Source organism: Danio aesculapii, chromosome 4 (assembly GCF_903798145.1).
Source record: "Danio aesculapii chromosome 4, fDanAes4.1, whole genome shotgun sequence".
Lineage (NCBI taxonomy): Eukaryota > Metazoa > Chordata > Actinopteri > Cypriniformes > Danionidae > Danio > Danio aesculapii.
In genome coordinates this window covers 978,435-1,002,330 of record NC_079438.1, presented here as the reverse complement: position 1 = coordinate 1,002,330, position 23,896 = coordinate 978,435, and the positions used below count along the sequence as shown (strand labels likewise).

General features: G+C 38.1%; 1 protein-coding gene across 1 annotated transcript; it reads left to right on the top strand.

The window, feature by feature from the left end:
• The first annotated feature begins 1,001 nt into the window (after nt 1-1,001).
• nup50 (nucleoporin 50) lies at nt 1,002-17,892 on the top strand. The gene is made up of 8 exons (XM_056455261.1): nt 1,002-1,153; nt 2,180-2,258; nt 7,681-7,761; nt 7,848-8,040; nt 12,049-12,567; nt 15,605-15,686; nt 15,759-15,877; nt 16,983-17,892. The coding sequence occupies exons 2-8, from the start codon at nt 2,190-2,192 to the stop codon at nt 17,180-17,182; spliced, it is 1,263 nt and encodes a 420-aa protein (XP_056311236.1). The 5' UTR covers nt 1,002-1,153; nt 2,180-2,189; the 3' UTR covers nt 17,183-17,892.
• The last annotated feature ends 6,004 nt before the right edge of the window (nt 17,893-23,896 follow it).

Here is a 23,896-nt window from a genome sequence, read left to right as displayed (position 1 = left end):
CAACAGAAGAAAGACACTCATATAGGTTTGGAAACACTTGAGGGAGTGTAAATCCAGTCAATTTTCATTTGTTGGTGATTTATCCCATTGAGGGCATTTGGGATTGTGTAACTATCCACTGTAAGCCTACAGTTTAACTCTTGACCTTACAGCACCCTACAGCCTTAACTATACTTATAAGCTCATAATTCATTACTCAAATATTACATCTTTAAATGAGTGCATTTAACTATAGTTTTAACAGTTCACACTAAAATGTACGCACCCTGATGGAGGCATGGGACGATAACCGTTTTCAAGGTTTACCGCGGTTTGAAAAAGTCAAGGTTTTAAAATCGTCAACATTTTTTGCAATACTGTTGTAAGATTTCTTATTTATATATATATATATATTGGACAACATGATGGGGAAAAAAATCTGTTTTTGAAACTAATGAAGACAGCAGATTGCATTCGAAAGATTTAGTCTGACATGTTTACTGCTCCAAAATATTGTAAATGTTTCTTAAAATAAAATATATTGTGTTTAAAAGGGGGAAAAGGCTTTTGTTTTTTACCCAGACATTTAAAAAGAATAAATTTTACAGCAGTAATCACATGATACCGTGATACCGTGATCTTTTTATCCAAGGTTATCACACCATCTGAATCTCATGCCTGAAGTGGTTCCAAACCATTTGAGTTTCTGTATTCTGTTGAACACAAAAGAAGATATTTAGAAGAATGCTGAAAACCTGTAACAAAACACTTCCATAGCAGGAAAAACAAATACCGTGAAATCAATGGTTACACGTTTTTGACATTCTTCAAAATGTCTTTCTTTTGTTTTCAACTTAAGAAAGAAACTCAAACAGTTTTGGAACCAGAGAAGGATGATTTCAGTTTTAGGTGAACTATCCCTTTATCCGTGCTCCATTTTAAGACTGCATTTCCCACAGACACACATGTGCACATGCGCAGTGTGAGGCTGATGCCGGTACTCTGCGCGCACGCGCAGAGCGCTGCTCTTCGCCCATGCGCGGTGTGAGACGCGTATGTAACATGGCGGTGTGAGCGCGCGGCCTGGTTCTATGTGCATGAGATTCCCGCGGTCATCATTCAAACAATCTAATCAGTGTGTGTGACGCGAACGGTTGGCGGGAAACGGTGTAAGGTAATTATAAAACTTTACCAAACGGCTGTTTATTTCACGCTGATCATTGTGATATGACGTTCATGTTTACTCAAAAAGAACCAGCCCGTCATTATCACATTTAAAGGCTAATGTTCGAGTAAACGCTTTATTTAAACATATACGCACACTGAACATACATAAAACGCGATTACAGGAAGAAATTTAGTAGTGAAAGTCAAATAATTGTCTAATATTCATCTGCCGGTGTTTTGCGCAACCTCACAGCTCATTCAATCGAAATGTGCCTCAGAGATTCATTTTAGCGGGTCATGTTATTGTCATCCGATCACACTTTAGCATCATTTAAATTATTTTGGGTTATCCTGAGGTGTATTTGAACGTCGTCTTCTCTTTAATAAGTAAATTGTGATGATATGGTATGGTTGACAGCACAATATAACTAAGCAAGTCCTCTTCCTGGGTCAGGAACAATAATATGAACCTTGACCGCTTAGCTAAACAAACCCAACTTGTAGACTCGAACTAACCGTTTATTTAACCGTTAAACTTGTTATCGTTTGAAATCTGTAGTTCAACCTGGAAAAATGTTTACTTAAACAAGTTTCTTAATACATTTACAGCATTATGTGGCTTTTCTCACTTTGTTCCTTTTCCAAGTGTATTAGTTTAGTTTCGTTTGAAATCGGAAGAGAAAGTTTCAATATATTTGTCTTTTTAAAGGAATATTTAGCCCAAAAATGACAATTCTGCCATCATTTACTCATCCTACGCATGACACAACATGTCTTGAGTTTCTTTCTTCTGTTGAACACAAAAGAAGATCTTTTGAGGAATGTTGGAAACCGTTGACTTGCATAGTATTTGTTTTTCCTACTATGGAAGTCAATGCTTTCAGCTTTCTTCAAAATATCTTCTTTTGTGTTCAACCGTAGAAACTCGTAAAGGTTTGAGAGCACTTGAGGGTGAGTATATATTCATTTTGGTGTGAACTACCACTACTTTAATATTACTTGACTAAATGACTATCATGTTTGTATTTGGCAGTTGAGCTGTGATGGCCAAGCGGATTGCAGAAAAAGAGTTGACAGACAGGAACTGGGATCAGGAGGATGAAGGAGAAGAGGTGCGCCACTTTCCAGCATCAATTTCATTGTCAAATGTCTTTACGTTCCCAGTGGAAACACTCTTATCCAAACTATCCATCTAACATAACGCTTAACGTTACAGTTTGCCATAAAATAAGCAAATAAAGGCTGGGTAAATTGAATTGTCATAAATCTACCGTGATTTACCCAGCCTATATTTGCTTCAAAATGTCTGAGTTTCTATCTTCTGTTGAATACAAAACAAGATATTTTGAAGAATGCTGGAAAACAGCCTTTGACTTCTTTTTAGATTTAAATTAAAGACTTACAAACGAGTCCAAATATATTAAATAATGTTCAATTACTTACATCAATCGTTTCGATTGACAAGGCTATGTGTGTGGAGGGATATCTAACTTATTTTAGGCTAGTTTGTTTAATCAGTGCATTACCTATTGTTTCTTTTGTTCATTTATTTTCCGTAGTGTTTTATTGTATAATGATTCACACAAAATATGAGTGTGTTTCTTTATCATTTTCAATAAATAGAACAAATTAGTGATAATGAAAACCTCACTACTTTTAATCCGCATAGTTTTGAAACATTAATATCCTCATAATGTCCTCAAAAGCAGTCGCTATTGGTAGAATCTCTCACTGTTGTTGTCGTTGTTTTAAGGTAACATCTGAATGCGGACTCAGCACAACGCTAGTTCAGTTTCTATGATTGCTATTCCTGACAACATGAAGTTAATCATCAAAATTAAGGTCTTTGCACACTAAAGTCCGAAATGTTTGTTTTATTTAGTATTTATATCCTCAATTTTACAGCGTACACACAAACCTTGCACTCAGATTAATTAATTTGACAAAAAAACGCTCAACTTTTTGGGGTCGGTTCAATCAATAATGCTTCGTTCTCCTTTATCTCCTTCAAAATAGATAAAGAAAGCCAAATAAATTTGGTGTTTATCCAATCCACCGCATGGAGAGGAATAAGAGTTCAGCTCCGGTGCAGAATTATCCTCAAATGCAAAGTTTATTTCAGGAAATGAGTGTAGTTTTGATACTTGTGATGCTGCAGCCACGTTTCAGTCTGTTAATGAATACTGAACGGAGACTGACAGGATGTCAAAGGTATGGGACATACCAAACAGCAGCAGGGGGAAACCGTGGTGGGCGCTAAATCCAGCATACAATATACTACAGCAGTGGATCACAACTGTCATGTCCGCCAGTTTCTGTCATATTACTTTGGTTGCCATAAACTGGTCTGTGCTGCAAGTGACGGCATTCTTGATTTTGGCTTTCGCTTGTACGGTGGCCGTCAAAACACCTCTCAAAGCGCTTTTAGGATGTGAAATACTTTTTAAAAATCAGACCTATTCTGAACCTTTTTAAATGACTGAAGTTTCAGAGGCAGTGTGTCAATACGAGGAACACAACTCTGAGTTTAGATGTGAACATTTCAGATTCAGTGTGCAGTAACCTTTAATATCCTCAAGCACTTCAGTTTCAGTTTTGTATTTTTATGTAGATATTTGTTACACATTTAGGCCCAATCCCAATTCTACCCTTTAGCCCTTCTCTTTACCCCTACTCCTCGTTTTGCGTGTTCACATGAAGGGGAAGGCGTGTCCCAATTCTCTTTAGCTTGAAGGCGTCGTGCCAAGGGGAAAGGCTAGATAGCCCTTGAAATGGAAATTTTCCAGGATCACACTAGAAACTAATGGCTCGTTTCCACGGACTGGTATGGTACGGGTCACCTTTATCAGGCTTGCGTTTTCACTAACAAGACAGTGCGAAACAGCCTACTGTAACGTCTGTAATTATATTAAATAACTAAATAAATGAACATATATAAACACATACAGCCCCTTACAGTCTCCGATATGTTACCAACTACAGAAGAACTACACACAGCAGACATTTCGTCGGAATTTAGGTTCGAAACAACACAATATATAGCCTACAGTCAGTGTAAACCTCTTATCTGTGTCTGTAATCTTCAGCAGCACATGTAGCCTCTGTTAGAGAGTAATTCCATCATTCTGAGTTCATATAAGTCCAAAAGGTGATAATAACAATAATAGTTAAACAAGGCAGTTTGTTCTCGTTCGTTCCGGCTTCTCCTTTGTTTTTTCACACTTCCCGATCCTGTCAGACACTGACAAACGCGAGAGTGTTTCAAAAGCACGTCAATAATCAAGCGCAGGTTATTATCATCAGCTCAAGAAGTTATTTCAGATATAATGTTAGACGCGCGGCGAGCGCAAGGAAGAAAGCGAAACCGCTCGCACTTCAGACTGCCTCGTAAAAAAACTATGCGGCACAGGGTAAATCTGCTCTACTCCATGGCTTTGTGGTTGTTTATCAAGACGACGACAAGGTTTGTTTGAGCCCAGATCGACCATGGCTCGTTATTATATGTATTTATAATTCCGCTGTAATCTCTCGGCTGTGCATTTCAAACATGGCGGGTTTTTTGTTTTCATTCTGGCTTGTTGCGTAAGCGAATGACGTATCTCTGTAAACCAATAGCGTTCAGCTGCGCGTCTAGCTCCGCCTTTTGGTACCCTTTCTCGTGTTTGGTACCCTCTCGAAAGGGTGCCGAAAAAGTGGTACGATTCGGTTCGGTACGCTTTTTGACAGTGGAAACGGCTATAAAAGCGTACCAAACCAAACTGAACCGTACCGTACTACTTTTTCGGCACCCTTTCGAAATACACCAATTCACCAATTCAGAATACACCAACTGCAATGGCAACATGGCTCCACACACAGTTCAGGAGATGCACAGTATTTTTTGGCATTAGTAAGATTTTTTTTACAACAAACAAGCATATGTTTTAAAACATTCATAACGGCGTTCGTGTTTTACCGTCATGCTTTTTTAAAAAAACTATAATTTTTTGCGCTCCCCTCACCGCCATCTCACGAAGTCCCTTTGGAAACTGCATTGTCCGACACTCATTACGAATATGGTCCCAACTTCGAAATCATTTCGGTCTCCAACGTCTTTCCTTGGTCAATTAACCATAACTCTGCATTTCCCCCTTCACTTAAAGAGCCCATATTATGGGTTTTTGAAAATGCCCTTCCATGTAGTGTGTAACACAGCTCTAAGTGAAGTGAAATATCCAGCTAAGGCTTAAATCTGTAAGTGTACAGTGTTTAAAACTATTGATTCATCTATAAAAGAGTCGACTCATAGTGCTTCAAACGAGTCGCCTTGATAACGAGTCATTAGGTGTTTCGCGATGACGCAGCCACGAAACACAAGCCTCGCCAGTAGTTACGCGCGCAAACCAGGGAGATTTGAAACCTGCGGCCCCGCCCACTAACACAGAAAAAACACTAGACACACACACAGACGCCGCCGGTCCAATGAAGTCACGCTGTGCTCAGATGGATAATATTGACAGTCTCTACCCAAAGATGAGTTGTTAACCTGGTACAGTACACGCGGTTACTCTTTATATTCTCTTATCACATGTAAGCCACGTTAAAAACGCGACGCGTGCCGCTTTGTTTACGGATTTAACGTTAAAGGCTTTTGTGAGCTCGCGTTCCACTGCCGTTTGTCGTTGCTATGGCGATCGATCGTAAGCTAGGAGACAGGAGACTCGTGTCACGTTCCCTAGTTCTTCTGAGGAGCGTTGTGTGTGTGTGTGTGTGTGTGAGAGAGAGAGAGAGAGAGAGAGAGAGAGAGAAAGAGAGAGACTCGCGTCGCTTTCCCCAGTTCTTCTGAGGAGCGTTGTGTGTGTGTGAGAGAGAGAGAGAGAGACTCGCGTCGCTTTCCCTAGTTTTTCTGAGGAGCGTTGTGTGTGTGTGTGTGTGTGTGTGTGAGAGAGAGAGAGGGAGAGAGAGAGAGACTCGCGTCGATCTCCCCAGTTCTTCTGAGGAGGGTTGTGTGTGTGTGAAAAAAGCCTTACACTATGAAGCGCGTGTGCACTGTGACTACTTTTATATAGTTGATTACCAGCTGGGCATTTCACTCTGTCTCGTGCTGAAGCCTGTCACTGTCGACCAATCGCAGCAGGCTGTCATCGGTCCAATCAGCGCAGATTAGCTTCGCGCTGAGGAGGGGGTTGGGAACAAATGAAACGCTGAACGATTCATATGGGAGTCGTTGGGATAATTAGGTAAAAATAAATGCAGATTATAAGACCATCAAAGTGTTTTATGACCTTGCATGCATATTAGACTGTTGTTGGAGACCCTTACAACCTAAATATGACCCTATTTCATGTATAATATGGGCTCTTTAATGATTAAGCATTTAATATTTGGCAGAGAGCAGGAATATCCACTGTCAGTGATATTTATATTGATAATATTTTTCCAAGCTTTTCACAATTAATACAAAAATCTTCTCCTCCTAGCACTCATTTCTGTAAATACTTTAACTTTGTTAAACTCATATCCAGATTTTCCCAACCTTCCACCAAAATCTCAACTTGACCAAATTTTTGAAGTACCCTTAGATAAAAAAGTACTGTCTACTCTATACACTCTACTACTCTATGAAACAACAGTGGGAGTCAGACCTCAATCTTACACTCCAGGACGATACGTGGGACCAGATTTTGTTGATTTTGGGACCACGACTTTGCCTCATCCAATTAATTTGTTCATCGAATACACTGGACAAAAGTGCGATTGGCAAAAATAACTCAAGACGTGGACCCTATGTGTGATCGTGTAACCAAGCACCTGCAGACTTAATACATACGTTTTGGCTTTGTCCATCAATCACTTCTTTTTGGCTATCAATTTTCAAGTGTTTCTCCTCAAGGATGCACATCGAACGTGCCCTCTTATTGCACTTTTTGGACTTTCTCCAAATATAGCAGGGTTATCGAGCTGTACTGCAAACGCCCTTGCATCTTTGACACCGTTAGCAAGACGATGTATTCTGTTATTACGGAAACAAAGTTTTGACAACTGGTTGCGAGATGCAATGAGTTTCATCCATTTGGAAAAAAATCAGGTTTACAATAAATAGCTTTTTCTGAAACATGGGACCCATTTAGGATTGTTTTCCTGAGCATGTCAGGATCTCTACAGACAGTCAATCTACATCTTAGGGCAGTTCAATTACAATGCAAACACAATTAGGTACTTTATAAATACCTGAGGATAAATTTTTTGTAATATTGGGTTATTAAAGTATATGTGTATTCTGTACGGATGTTTTATTTTTAAATTAATTATTATTTATTTAATTTACTTATTTGTTTTTATTTATTTTATTATTTTTTATTATCATTAGTATCATTATTATTCTCTTTTCTCTGTTGGATAAATGTAATTTCAACTTGTGTAGAGGGTTTGAAGCCTTTCCCATTCACACTGCTTCGAGGGCCAAGGGGTAGGGGTAAAACTATTGAATTGGGATTGGGCTTTACATGCTCTGTTTTTTGGCCAAATATTAACCAAGTGTAATTGTGTCTTCAGGCTGGAACGTTTTCAATTGCGAGTGATGATGTCATGAAAAACCGCGCCATCAAGAAGGCCAAGCGGCGTAACGTTGCAGAGGTAAAACCCTTCCTGTGCCCCAGCAGGCGTCCAGTTGTTTATTCAGAGTGATTATTGTTCGCTTCAATGCTGCTGTTTTGTCGCAGGGAGAGAGTGGAGGGGCTTTCAAAGCGTTTAAGGGGTTTTCTCTGGCTCCAGCCACAGCGACGGCTTCATTCTCTGGCTTCGGCAATGGTGCTGGCTTCAAACCCATGTCCAGCCTGACCAATGGCAGCGTGGCATCAGTGGCTCCGTCATTCACAGGTTTCAACGTTCCTGCGTCTGCTAAAACTAACAGTGGTACGTTTCTATCTCTCACTCATTTATGTATATATGGGTATGTGTATTTAGGAAGCAGCCCATCTCATCACACCAATTTGTTGTGTATTAGTAGAGAAAACTACACTTAGTTATTCATGAAGTAAGGGATAAAGTACATCCAGGAGGTTATCACAGAATAAAGCGCCACTGGATTATTGGCAGCTCGACACAAGCTGTAGCACTGTTAAATATGACTGAAGGGCTTTATTTTGTGTAAACAACCATCCTGGATGTACTTTATCCTGCTTATTACATGACTACTTGCCACAAAACTTAACAATTAGACACAAAACATTGCTCTGAGTCTTAATAGTTCAGTAATTTAACACCAAGCTGACAAAAACTAAAACAGCTGATGGAGTATACACTAACCTGCGCATTATTCAGACACAAGATGGCGCCAATGAGTCCAAAAACACAGCTGACAGAAACTAAAACAGCTGATGGAGTATACACTAACCTGCGCATTATTCAGACACGAGATGGCGCCATTGAGTCCAAAAACACAAAGCTGACAGAAACTAAAACAGCTGATGGAGTATACACTAACCTGCGCATTAATTAGACACGAGATGGCGACAAACAGTCAAAAACACAAAGCTGACAGAAACAGCTGATGGAGTATACACTAACCTGCGCATTATTCAGACACGAGATGGCGACAAACAGTCAAAAACACAAAGCTGACAGAAACAGCTGATGGAGTATACACTAACCTGCGCATTATTCAGACACAAGATGGCGCCAAACAGTCCAAAAACACAAAGCTGACAGAAACTAAAACAGCTGATGAAGTATACACTAACCTGCGCATTATTCAGACACAAGATGGCGCCAAACAGTCCAAAAACACAAAGCTGACAGAAACAGCTGATGGAGTATACACTAACCTGCGCATTATTCAGACACAAGATGGAAAATGTTGTGGCCTGTGCATACTAGCTTGAGGAATCTTGATTCATCCTATCCTTTAGCCAACAATAGTCCAATGTTGATGACGTGTGCACTTGTGTAAAATTTGCATGAGGACCTCTCTGGGATGTCAACTTCACAGGCTTTTACGCAGCGCTCTGTGATGTGTACACATTGCCCTGGTCACCACTGTTGTGTCTGCTGGTGATTTGTTACACTGTGGTAATACAGGCTCCACTTTCTTTTGACATCAGTAAGCTGTGGACAACACATGGCTCAATGCTTCATAGCATACTTTTGTGTCGTAACCGTTTGTCAATCTCTGATAAACCAAAGGCACGAATGTTATGTAATGCTAAGTTAGATTTTGACTAATATATAACAGTATTCACTTTATCAGTTAGTTCGTCGACATTTTAATTATTGATGTTAATGAAATGCGTGGCTTAAATGGCAATTCATAAAGGGGCTTTCATAAGGGCAGATTTCATCATGTCGTTACTTCAGTCAGTCATCATTTTAGAGAATGTTAGCAGAAATAGTTTGTAAATTAATTACACTTTATTTTAAGGTAACAGTTACAGTGCAACTATTCATTTAACTGCTGAAGAATATTAATAATTAACAATATTTTATGACTAGTTTCATGTCATTATGCATAACTCATAGTAATTACGATAGTAAGTTGATGGAACATGAGTAACTACGTCACCTTTGATATCGTAAACTATACGAAGGATTAGACAGGATCTTTTAGGGAAGGGCTGAAATAGTTTAACAAAACGTAGACTCACCCTTTAATATTTTAAAAGCAATTAATAATGTTAGATATGTTGCCTACCATTTTAAGTCACTGCAGATGCTGTACTTCAGCCTGTAATCAAGTCAATAAACCTTTATTTGATCTCCTTTTCCAGCTTAAAATTGTGGGGAAGATGGAACAGGCTAGTTTGCTTGTAAACAAACAGCATTTGCCATGAAAAATCAAGATTATTCATTGGCGATCAATGAATTTATATATAAACCTTTGGAAAATGGCGTTGTGGTTTAATGCAAATGTGAATTTATCCTTAATTTATTGTTAACTCTAAATGTTTGATTGTAGATTCTAAATGTTTATTTATTTATTTATTTAATATTTTTTTCAGGGTTTTCACCTTTTAATGTATAGGACATTAGAGATTGTTGACAGGAAAGCATGTGGAGCAGAGAGAGGGGGAAGGATCGGCATAGGACCGCGAGGCGGGAATTGAACTCGGGTCGCCGTGAGCATAGGAGTGCATGTGTTGACGCACTAACCACTACACCACTGGCGCGGACGATTCTAAATGTTTATTTGTTTCGTTTTTGGTGGCATAGACCAAATTATTTCAGCTTTATGAAAGTGTTCATAAATCATCTTCTATCGAGGACTCTTTCCCCCTTTATTTTCAGAGTGAGGCACAAACAACTGGATTATTTATAGTCGTAATTCATAATCTGTTTTGAGCCTTTGTATTTGTAGGTTATTTCCGAACTCTAGTTGGCCGTCTCAGAGACTGTTTACACTATACACCACAAACTGGTATTTTTAGCATGGTGGCGCTAGTCTCTGATATGATTCCCAGCTCTGAACACTCTGACAATTGGCTTCCTTTCAGTTCACCAGTTTAAAGTCACACAACCTAGAATATCTTGTTTCCAGCTATTTTAATTCATTATTATATGGTTCATTGGCAGGTGTCGTATCTAAGGCTGCAAAATTTATCGCAAAATATTCGTTATCGTGATAATAGTATATGTGTGATAAATTACATTTATTTTATTTATTGGTGGTTGATCTAAATTTGACCAATCAGATGAGGCCTTAATATCTTTAGCCCCAGTGGTTGCTGTTCTGTTATTGGCTGGAGCTAAAAGCTGAACCCAGAGCTGAGAATAAACAGTAATGGCGGGAGTTGAGACGAGAGAGGAAAATGACGACAGCCATTCAGTCGGAATAGCTGCGAAATGTTTGCGTGTCAACAGTTTAAAATAAATTGGATCTGATAAATATTTCTTACCTGTTTATTTTAATATCATTAAATAAATTATTTTAAAACATAGCTAATAAAAATAGCATTTTTCTGGGAAAATGTTATATCGTAAGAAATATCGCAGTACTCAACATCACATATTTACATATTGCAGTATAGTGTTGTCTCGATACTGGAGTTCGATACTAATCGGTACTGAAATTTTAAAAGCATCCATTTCCCACGAACATTCGAGCGCTCAACAGAAATGACTGTGATTGGCCGTGAAGGTCATCTCACCGCTGTTTACTGCTTGTAAACACAGTTACAGGGACACTGGATTGGTTTAAAGCCGCGATTCCTCAGCGGATCGTTCATATGTCAGCTTATAGACAAACCAGCTGATCGACGTGACTTTAAAACGCTCCAGTGTCCCAGTATCTGTGTTTACACTCTAAACAGCGGTGAGTTCGGTGAACCGATGACCTTCACGGCCAATCACAGTCATTTCTGTTGAGCACCTGAACACAACAGCAAATCAGCGCTGTTTAAGAACGTGCTCCACAGTGCTCAAATGTTCGTAGGACGCTTTTAAAATTTCAGTACCGATTGGTATCGAATTCCAGTATCGTGACAACACTATCGCAGTATCGTGCAGTCCTATTCAATAATAAAGTTACACAAAAAAATCTAATTAGTAATAATTTCAGAGCTTTGTTTTGTTTTGTTTTCATTGTGAAGGGGCAAATAGTAATAGCGGGAACATTTAGGGATTTCATGATGCAATTTCGATTCCAAAACGATTCTTGACCTACATTTAATTTAGTTTTTCTTCGACTGTGCAAACAAATCTTTCCAACTTCACATTTTAACCAGAATTGAAGTTCCTATGCTTTAGTTTATGATCGGAATCTATGGATAACAGTGCTGCCATCTTTTAAAATGTATGTTATTAACAAAATTAAGTTTCAAAGCACTTTTTTCACTATGTAGATTGTCAAAGTTGAAAAAAAAAATCCTCGAGACTGCAAGAAAGACACTGTATATAAATAAAATGGTGTATCTCTCTTTTCATGCACAGGTCCTTTAACATTCAGCAGCTCCGCCCCCTCCAAGCCCACTGACAGTGACGTCACCTCCAACGGCTCCGCCCCCAGCAGTAAAGAGTACAACCGGCAGCTCACAGCGCTGAACTGCTCCGTGCGCGACTGGATCACCAAACACGTCAACGACAACCCATTGTGCGACCTCAACCCCATCTTCCGGGACTACGAGCGTCACCTGGCCAGCATCGAGAGGAAATACGGCAGCGGGGCGGCAGACGGAGCGCCGGAGAAGCCGCTGGCGTCCTGTGCTGCAGCTCCGCAAACCTTCTCCCTTAAAAACAAGGACGACAAACCTCCTGCAGAAAAACCAGCGGCTCCTCCAGGAGTCTCTTTTAATTTCGGCCAGAAGGTGGACAGCTCTGTGCTCGGGGCGCTGTCGTCCGGTGGAACACCGTCTTTCTCCTTCTCCTCTTCATCTTCTTCTGCTGTGTTTGGGTCGGCTGTCAGTAGCGTCACTCCTGCGGTCAACTCCGACAGCAACAGCCAGACTGCAGGTACACACTTTTATGAAGAGCTATTTAGCATAGTTTTTTTTAACGCATTTGTAAACGTAATAGTTTTAATTATAACTAATTTATTTTGTTGTCTATAATTATGACCGTACCTAAAATTGTTGCAGTTATTTTATAAGTTACTAAAATATTAAGCTTAAAGTGCAATATAAAGGCTTAACTAGGTTAATTAGGCAAGTTATTGGACCACAGTAGCTTGTTCTGTAGACAATCGATAAACAATATTTCTTAACCGATATAGACGATATAACCTAAATCAAAACCTCGATTAATTGAACGCTGTCGATTTTTGATCATTGAAAGATTCTTTTTATTTTCAATGTAGTTATTTACTTCATTTGTTCCCTCTCATAGGTCATTGTTATCATTTGCACTGTAAATGTACTATTTAAGGGGGCCTATTATGCAAAAATCACTTTTATAAGGGGTTTAAACCCAGCTGTGTGTCAGCAGTGTGTGAATATAGTCAGCTTCTCACGGTAACAATGTGTTGATTAAATTTTTTTATAATCACACTTGATAAAAACAGTCTGCAGAAACACTTTGATTGACGTTCTACCTCTGTATGATGTCATTAGAGGGGAAAGCCCCGCCCATCAGTGACCATCTCTCCCTCATTAGCACAGGAGATTATTCCTGTTTTGAATCTGCCACTATGCTGACACGCAGGCTTTTGTAGCTCCGCCCTCTTTTAAAAAGAGCATCTCATTTGAATTTAAAGCGACAGTCACCAAAACGTCACAATTAGGATCAAAGCCTAAAAGGGTCAGTTCAGAGGGTTATTAATCAGTATTTGAGTGGGATTTTGAGCTGAAACTTCACACACACACTTATTATTTACTGATTTAGAAGACATATGATTGACTCGCGTATTTTTATTTATTTTTTATTATTTTTGGCCACACATATAAACAAAACACTCGCCGTGCTGTTAGAGAAACTCAAGTGCTCAGATAATCCACCCGTGGCATTGTGTTTTTAAAGAAGTAGTATTAACAGGATTAAAAAAAAACTAAACAACCGACATTGGGAAATTATTTAGGTTATAGGTTAGGAATTTTCGGTTTCATCCAGGTCTAGGGGCCAATAATGTTGAATGTTATTAAATATATTTATAATACTCTTAAATATTTAAAAATAATATTATTTTTATTCCACCTAAACACAACAATAAAAAGACTTCGTCCAGAAGAAACTAATTTAGGAAATACCATGAAAAATTTCCCCGCTCTGTTAAACATCACTCGCAAAATATTTTGAAAAAGAATAAACAATTTTGAGGGGGGTGAATTTTGCCTTCGACTGGTCATGCTGTATTTGTACATTTCTTAACAAACCATCAGCTAAGACTTTTAGCTAGGCCCACATGGAATCTGTGTGAAATCGTGAATCATACAATCAATAATCTAAATCTAGATTAATCTAATTATAAAGGAAAGTCATATTGTCAGTCTTTTAGTAGATCTATTATGCGAGAGACTTGCTTTGTTTACCAAACACGTGATTCTAGTTGCATTTGCATCGTAAACCTTAAATACAAGTTAGAAAGGTGTTATTTCATGTTTTTAGTTATGATTAGGGCGGCATGATGTAGCGTTTCAGCATCGATATCGCAATGTGCGCATCTGCATTAGTCACAATGCAGAATCTGCAATGTCCAGTCGGGATTATAGTTGACCAGGAGCCTTGAGGAACATTGAGTCGTCATCGTGAAGTTTAAAGTACACATGAACTAACTAAGCATATTGATTTTAATAGCTCACAATGAGTATGTTAACATGGACACCGATAATTAGATTTTAATATGGTTAAGACAATACTGTGATTAAGAGTCGACCATGTAAACAGCGATTTTTGATTAATTAGATTAAGGTCATAATCGAACTAAAGAGAAATGAAATTAAGACGTGTGGAGATGCCGATTTTTAGCATGCATCCCACATGCAGCGGCAATACAGACATGCAAACACCGCAATTTATCGCAATTTTTGCCAATTTTTTTAGCATGCAGCGGCAGTACAGACATGTTAACACCGCAATCAAACTGTTACCGTCATGTAGGACTTTTCGCCATGTTTTACAACATACTGTCAATACACACACGGCTGTCTGACACTATTCTCTGCACCTACCGAGTCAGTGAAGACCACAGACACCGGCATCGCCAAACGTGGAGGTTTTTTTTTTTTTCTCCCATTCAGCATGCGGTATGAACTTCCATTAAAACAACACTATTCCAGCAGTTCATAGTCGAATCCAATATCTCGTTTTGTCAGGGGGGCATGCATGAAATGTTCCTGAATGAAAGTGAAAGTGCCGAACTGCAGTTAAAGTCGACAAATTAAAAACGAAATACACGAAATTACATGAAACTCCGGAGGAAACGTGGATAGCGCGGTGACGCAATGACATTAATCGAATTATGTTATAATGTAAAACGGGATCATGAAAGCAACTCATGTAAACGTCTTAATCTTATTATTATCTTAATTAGATTAAGGCAAATAATTCGATTACTGATGTCGATGTAAACGTAGTCAATGCTAGTTTCGCGGTGAACATTATCTGTGCATCTCATTTGCGCTTGCGATCGAAAATTGAAATCGGAAAATCCATTTCCTGTTTGTTTTCAGTTAAATTGTCAGATTATGTATATCTTAGGAAATGGGCGTGGCTAACATACTTAACCACGCCCTCCAGCTCTCAGTTATGACAACTAACAGAAATGGTGAGGAGGAAAAACTCTACCCAAACCCTTTTCCTGATCTTCCTGAATAAAACACCTACTTTACTACATCCAATCAGCTCGCAGTAGAAAAAACAAGCCACGCCCACTTTTTGCTCATTTAATATTTTGTTTCTCTATGAACTGCGTCACAATTCGAAGAAAAAAACTTCGGTTCACTTCCGGTTCATGCGGACTTTAACCTTAATACAGTGGAAGTTTTTCAGCTAAACATGCTAAACATGTAGCTTCCTGGTGGTGTTTTATCCTAAAGTGCGTTTCCTGTTGTTTCAGATGAGAACGGGGAGGACTCGGAGGAGCCGCCGGTGCCTGTGGTGAAGGAGATCAAGGAGAAAGACGCTTTCTACTCCAAAAAGTACGCCTCCTGTCCTGTAAACATTCGTTTCTCCGCATCGCTGGTCTGCTATATGTGACTGCATGTTTCCAGGTGTAAGCTGTTCTACAAGAAAGACGGAGAGTTTAAGGAGAAGGGCGTCGGGACGCTGCATCTGAAGATGACCAGCGAGAGCAAACTCCAGCTGCTAGTGCGCGCAGACACCAACCTGGGTGAGTCTCTCTCTCTCACACACACACACACACACACACATGGGAATTCTTCTGTGTTCATTGTAAGATCTAAAGTTACAATCAAGAGCAGTTGTCCATTTGGACTTTAAGGCAGTGTTTCCCAACCCTGTTCCTGGAGGCACACCAACAGTACATATTTTGGATGTCTCCCTTATATCACCCATTCACTTCAGGTGTTGGAGTCTCTTCTAATGTTCTGATGAGCTGATTCAGGTGTGTTTGATTAGGGAGAGGTTGAAAATGTGAACTGTTGGTGTGCCTTCAGGAACAGGGTTGGGAAGTACTGCTCTGAGAAAGAAACGCACAGATGTGTCTCCCCCTGTTGGACACTTCTTGAAACGCAACTATCTCTAGTGCCTGAAACTATTGGTTTATTTTTGTCAATACTTTATCCTCATACACTGTCTGCATCAGGAGAGCTGTGTGCGTTTTAGAAGTGCGTTGTTTGTTGTGTAGTTTTTCACATCGTTTTTATTTGAAAACTAGCCTTTAGCTAATTTATTTGAATTTAACTTAATGTACGCCGTCCCTGACAACTAAACCAATAAATAAATAAATGATTCTAGCTTATTTTAGCTTATTTTAATTTATTTTTGTCTATCTTTTATTATATATTTTATTTATTTTTTATTTTCTTGTTTTTTTAAGTTGCTAAATGTATTTTATAAAATAGTGTCTTTTACACACAATTTGCGTTGTTTTTATTCGAAGACTAGCCTTTTGGCTAACTTAATTTGGTTGTGCACTGTGTCAAATAAATCGGTAAATTAGGAAAAACTAATAATTATTATCATATTTTGTTTCATTTAAGCTTATCTTTTTTAGATTTTCTATCTTATTCTTGTACATTTTAGAGATTTGTTCTGTCATTTATACATTAGTATATATATATATATATATATATATATATATATATACATACATACATGCATACATACATACATATATATATATATATATATATATATATATATATATATATATATATATATATATATATATATATATATATATATATATTAAAATATATTTATAATTTTTTATTTTTTTTTTTTACTTTGTCTGCGCTTTACCCTCTGCGCAGGGAACATCCTGCTGAACATCATGGTGCCCTCCTCCATGCCCTGCTCACGAACTGGCAAAAACAATGTGATGGTGGTGTGTGTGCCAAACCCTCCCGTGGACGACAAGAACCCCAGCGTGCCCGTCCCAATGCTGATCCGCGTCAAAACAGCCGAGGACGCCGACCAACTGCACCGACTCCTGCAGGAGAAGAAAGCCTAAATCACCTTCTGTGTGTGTGTGTATACAGTACATATGTGCGTGTGACTGATTGTGGCCCACACACACACCCCCACCCCAGCAGCACACACCCCCGTCCATCCATCCATCCGTCTGTCTGTCTGATCTAGAACTGTTCTCACTCTGCATCCCGTTATTGGTCTGGGAAGCCGCGGCTTCAGCGAATTACTGTGAAAGAAGAAGGGTTTGATAGTGCAAACAGGAGTCTGGATTCATCAACATTCCTCTGAGTTTTAATTGAGCTGCTATTAAAGGAGTCCTGCGAGGTGTAGACGGAGACCTGAGTCTGACTGGGTTTTGTTTTATGATTTTCAAGATCTGTACAGCTTTTCCTGCTCGTCTAGAGGTCAGTATTACATCCATTCGCCTCTCTAATTCACCGATTGATTTTTGGGGATCACCGAACTGGAGTCAAAGTAGATTTCCGAGAGCGAACGCCGAGGTTAAGTCTGTTTTCCCTGCGTTTCTCAGTAGGGTGGTATTTATTTTCGGGATGAGGGATTGAGTGTGGCGTACACCGAGTGACCAGGTTTGAGGATGAATGCTGGTTTAAAGGCAATCTTTCTGGTTGTTTTCCCCCTGTAAGTGGCCTTTTTAACGCCTTACACCATGAGGTATACGTGTTTTAAGTGTTGAGCAGCTGTAGATCTACTTTACATTCATTTACTGGTGAATAAATGGAGTGAATCTGATGAATGGCTCTTCATTTCCGACACACTGATGGTACTATCGATTCACTTTCCATGCTGTTTCCACTAGGGGGGGGGGTTTAACGAGGTGATACTTGTCCTACAGTAAAAAAATAGTACATTTAACTTTAATTTAACCACGGGGTTCCCACATGTCATGCAATTTCTGTTCCTGTTTATTCCAGATGTTGAAGGGCGTGCGATTTTATTATTTATTTTTGGTGTTCAAGTCATGGAGTATCATGGATCTTCGTCATTTACAAGTTTCCATTTCTCTTACATGTTTATATACGGAAACAGCTAGTTTTAGACCACACTTTCGTTAATATGGTCTCCCTTTGTCGCCAATACAGCATCAATTCGTCTTGCGAATGACGAAAACAAGTCCTGCACGATGGCCAAAAGGATCCCGAGTCATTCCTCTTGCAGAAAAAAACATTTTCTGACTTGTTCTTCCAAAATTGCTTAATAACATGTGGATCAGGTGACTGTGCAGGCCATGAGAGATGTTCAACTGCACTTTCACGCTTGTCCAGTCTTGCTGTGTGTATTATCCTGCTAACAGGCTTTCAGGATCCAATGTTTGACCCACTGTTTGCGCATGGTCTTCAAGAATGGTTCGGTAGTCCTCGGAAGCGACGTGCCCATCTTGCACACAAGTGTTGGGACTAGGGAAGGCCATGATGTTGCAGCCCAAACCGTCACCGATCAACCCCCACGCTTCACTCTGGGAGTGCAACAGTCTGGTTGGTACACTTCTTTGGGGCTTCTCCACACCATAACTCTCCTGGTGTAGAACAATACATGTTTATATTACCCTCAGCCCAAGGCTTTTGCTGCTGGCACCACTGAAACTGACGCTTGGCAGGGAGTTGGGGGAGGACATACGGCTGGAGAGGAGATACATGGATATTATATATATATATTCGTATATAAAATCATATACGTAAAGCCTATAATAGGTGACCGATTGTAAATATTGACTTTTTTTTTTGCTTCTGCAACTATTTAGTCATGTCAAGTCTTCGATTCCTGTAAATGAATCGTTTATTAATGTTAATGTTGTATTGTTAGGCAAATTAAACATATTAACTAGGCCTTTAAGTTAAATCAGAATCAATCTAACTTCTGGTCCTACTTTGTTTGGGTTTTAGCTCCATGTCCTAAACATGACACTGAAATATATATATATATTTATTTATTTATTTATTTATTTATCTTTATTTATATATTTATTTTTTTATTTATTTATCTTTATTTATTTATATATCTTTATTTATATATATATTTATATATTTATTTTTATATATATATATATATTTATTTATATTTATTTATTTATATTTATTTATTTATATTTATTTATTTATATATATATATATATATTTATTTATATATATTTTTTTTATATATATATATTTATTTTTATTTATATATTTATATATATATATATATATATATATATATATATTTGTTTATATTTATATATCTTTTATATATTTATATTATTTATATATTTACTTATTTATATATATATATTTATTTATATATATTTATTTATATATTTTTTATTTTTGTCTGCTCAGTGCTTATTATAGGTCATGGAATTTCAGCTTTAGTCAGGGGATTTGACATTTTGCTTACCGTTAGAGTGGGAACCCTGAAACCAACGATTGAGGCGAGACTTCGAGTTATTATGAGTGCTAGTGTATAAAGTAGCCGGCTTAACTCACCGAGAAGCCTGACATAACTAAATTGTCTCACAGAACATTCATCTAAGCTGTAATAATTTGATAACTGTAATTAAATGTTAAGCTGATAGAAAGAAAAACTGATTGTACCACACATTGTCACAAGATGGCGCCAAACTCAAACAGCATAAGCGCATTAAGATGATTGGGAGTTCCCGGATGAACAGCTTTTTAAACGGCTGACATCAGTGGGTTTTAGCTTCACCAACTCAATGCCGTTCTGCGCAGTTTAGCTCCAACCCTAATTAAACACACCTGATCGAACTAAACGATCGCTTTAGACCTACAGAGAGGTGTGTTTAGGAAGGGCTGGAACTAAACTCTGCAGGGCTGCGGCCCTCCAGGAACTGAGCTTGACATCCCTGACTCAGTGAACGTACTCGTTTTAACCGTCACTGACAGAGACAGAAACATCAAGTGTTGTCTAATATATATATATATATATATATATATAAAAACACTATTATTATCATTCAGATCGTCAAATATGTGAATTAGCCTGCAAGTTTAACAATATTTATGTGTGTGTGTCGCTTCATTAGAAAAGTGGAAGTCTTATTTATTTAATACATGGAAACTTAAAATGCAGTTGACTATAGAAAGTGGGTTTTACTACAGTAAACAGCTGTGTTGAGCCTATTGGGCTCATTCAGAACTCAAATGGCTGTGCCTGTCTATGTAATACAGTGGAATACTAGTATACAGCCCATATTAAACATTTTGTGTATTACTATTAAATTATTACTTATAAATGTGATATTAGGCGCTATATATATAATTTTTATTACCTTATAAGGAGCTGAGCCCCCCTAAAATCGCCTCAGCAGGTAAAACATTAAATTAGAAGTAAATGTTGTACGCTAAACATATATACATATATATATATATATATATATATATATATATATATATTTATATATTTATATATATATATATATATTAAGGAGAGTTTCACAAAATTGATATCGGTATTCTCCAAGCGTAAGTGTTTTCCGTTTTGTCAGTTTAGTTGCTAATCCGTCGCGTTCAGTCGTGAAATAGTACGATTTTAAAAAGGAGGCGTGGCACCTAACCCCAACCGTCATTAGGGGATGAGCAAATCCTACTAAATTATACGAATTAGATGGTATGAATTCATACGAATTAGCCACTAAATCAAAAAGTTACGAATTGTCGTGAGATTGTGTAACAAATTACAACAACAGCTTCATCTTTTTTAAATAATGTGTATTTCAGAAAGATGTACAGAAAGTGTTTCGTTTATATATATATAAACCAACATAAATATGAAACCATGCACATATACTGCAGAATTACCACGTGATACAAAAGCGCATGTAAAGCGTCAACAAACGGCACGTCGTTAAAAACAGCCTTCAGATGAGGAAGCTTAACCTAAAGCCGAGATGAGAAGACTACAGGCGGAAAACAATCTGAACAGTTTCAAAATGCTGCTGGCAAAACTGCCTCAGGAATATCAAATGGGTATTAAAGCTGTCGAATCAGTTATACATTCAGCTAACACACACACACACACACACACACGCGCGCGTACAAAACAAACAAAAGAAATAATAATAATAATAATACTGACACTTTGGGTTGGCTTCACACGTTCAACTCCAAAAGCCCTTTAGTGCAAGAGAGTTCTCAAAAGACGACGCTCACCACAAACACACAGCGGAGGACACACACACACACACACACACACGGGCCTTTTCTCCCTCAAACACTCGTAAATTAACCAACATTATAAACGCAACGTCTGCTGGGTGGCTTCGTGTGATCGAGTGTCCACTATTAAGGTCTTTAAATTGTCTTTGTGGACGGAGTGTTTCCCGGAGCTGTGCTCTGGTGCTGCTGTCTGCAAAACAAACGCTTCGAGGAGCTGTCTTCTTTCCAGCCGACATATTTAGAAATCCTTAAAGGGACAGTTCACCCAAAAATGACAACGGCCTCATTTCTGTAGATGAAATCTGCGAGGAGACACACACGTAAAGACTTGGATAACTTGATATATCTAAACTATTATTGTTTATATATATATTTTTCCCAGTACTGGGTTGCAGCTGGAAGGGCATCCGCTGTGTAAAACATGTGCTGGAATAGTTGGCGGTTCATTACCCTGTGGCGATCCCTGATTAATACTGGACTAAGCTGAAGGAAAATGAATGAATGTGTATTTTATTCATTCATTTTCCTTCAGCTTAGTCCCTTTATTCATGAGGAGTCGCCGCAGCAGAATGAACCGCCAACTATTCCAGCATTTTCTTTTTGTTCTATGAAGGTCCGTATTTATTTAAACGTCAGTTGTTAATAGTAAATGTTTAAGACTGGAATGTTCTACTGTGTTATCAAAAAGAAAAGGAAAACTACCTCAGGATTTTTTCTCCCTCATGTGCTTTTAAACCTTTATGAGTTCCTTTCACACGAAAGGAGATATTTAGAAAAATGTTGGTTGCTGGCATCCATCTACTACCATAGTAAATACTATAGAAGTGCCAATCAATGGGAGCCAGATTCCAACATTTTTCTAAATATCTTCCTTTGCGTTTAATAGACGTCTAATAGACATCTAAACGTAGTGAGCTTGGCTAAAACAAGGCTGAAAATCAAATAGACGTCTAAGAATAGCCCAAAACTAGACTAGTCGTCAAGTAGACAGATTTTATACGTGTAGTCATTCACTTCTGTTTGTTTGCTGACTAGTCTAGTTTTGGGCTATTCTTAGACGTCTATTAGATTTTCACTGACAGCCCTAATTTAGCCTCGTTTTAGCCAAGACGACTGTTTAGATGTCTATTAGACGTCTTTTAAAAACAAAAACTCAAACAGGTTTAGAACGAGAGCTATTTCATTTCTGAGTGAACTATCCCTTTAAATCAGGAATCAAAAGAGTAACGAAAATCTTATCAAGATATTAAAATAAAAACAAAGAATGAAGCAAGTTTTCCCTCCTAAAACAAGCTAAATCATTTAAAATCAGGTGTATTTGGTCTGTTTTAAAGAGAAGTGTACTTATGTTACTTGTTTTCTCATTCAGAACATGTTTCTTGGTCTAACAGGGATAGTTCAGCAAAATTTACTCTCTATTTACTCTCCCTCAAGAGTTTCTTTCTCAAAAATGTGATATTTAAAAGAAATTTAAAAACCGGTAACCATTGACTTCTATTGTAGAAAAGAAAATACAATGAAAGTCAATGGTTATTGGTTTGCAACATTCTTCAAAACATCTTATTTAGTGTTAATATACTCGCTACCTACTCTTCCTCAAGTGTTTTCCAAACATCTATGAGTTTCTTTCTGAAAAGTTGGCCTTTTAAAGAAAGATAAAACCCGGTAACCATTGACTTGCATTGTAGAAAAGAAAATACAATAGAAGTCAATGGTTACCGGTTTCCAACACTCTTCAAAACATCTTATTTAGTGTTGGACAGAAGAAAGAAACTCAAACAGGTTTGAAACAAGTAAAAGGATGAGTAAACGACGACAGAAGTGTCTTGTGTTTGGTTAAGCTTAAGTAGGTTAAGGTTAGAGCTGTGGTTAACTGTCCAATTAAGAATGTTTGGATCATAGATCTCAAACTCAATTCCTGGAGGGCCGCAGCTCTGCAGTTTTCCTCCAACCCTAATCAAACACAGCTGATCCAACTAATCAAAAGTGTTCAAGACTAGTAGAGCCAATAAGCAGGTGTGTTTTTGTTCTGTTTTAAAGAGACACTTACTTATTTTTACAATAATTTGTACTTATTCAGAACATGTTTCCTGATTTAAAAGGATAGTTCACCAAAAATATACTCGTTACCTACTCTTCCTCAAGTGTTTCTCTCACAAAATTAGGCGTTTTAAAGAAAGATAAAAACCGGTAACCATTGACTTGCATTGTAGAAAAGAAAATACAATGGAAGTCAATGGTTATTGGTTTCCAACATTCTTCAAAACATCTCATTTAGTGTTGGACAGAAGAAAGAAACTCAAACAGGTTTGAAACAAGTAAAAGGATGAGTAAACGACGACAGAAGTGTCTTGTGTTTGGTTAAGCTTAAGTGGGTTAAGGTTAGGGCTGCGGTTAACTGTCCATTTAAGAATGTTTGGATCATAGATCTCAAACTCAATTCTTGGAGGGCCGCAGCTCTGCAGTTTTCCTCCAACCCTAATCAAACACAGCTGATCCAACTAATCAAAGGTGTTCAAGACTAGTAGAGACTATTAAGCAGGTGTGTTTTTGTTCTGTTTTAAAGAGACACTTACTTATTT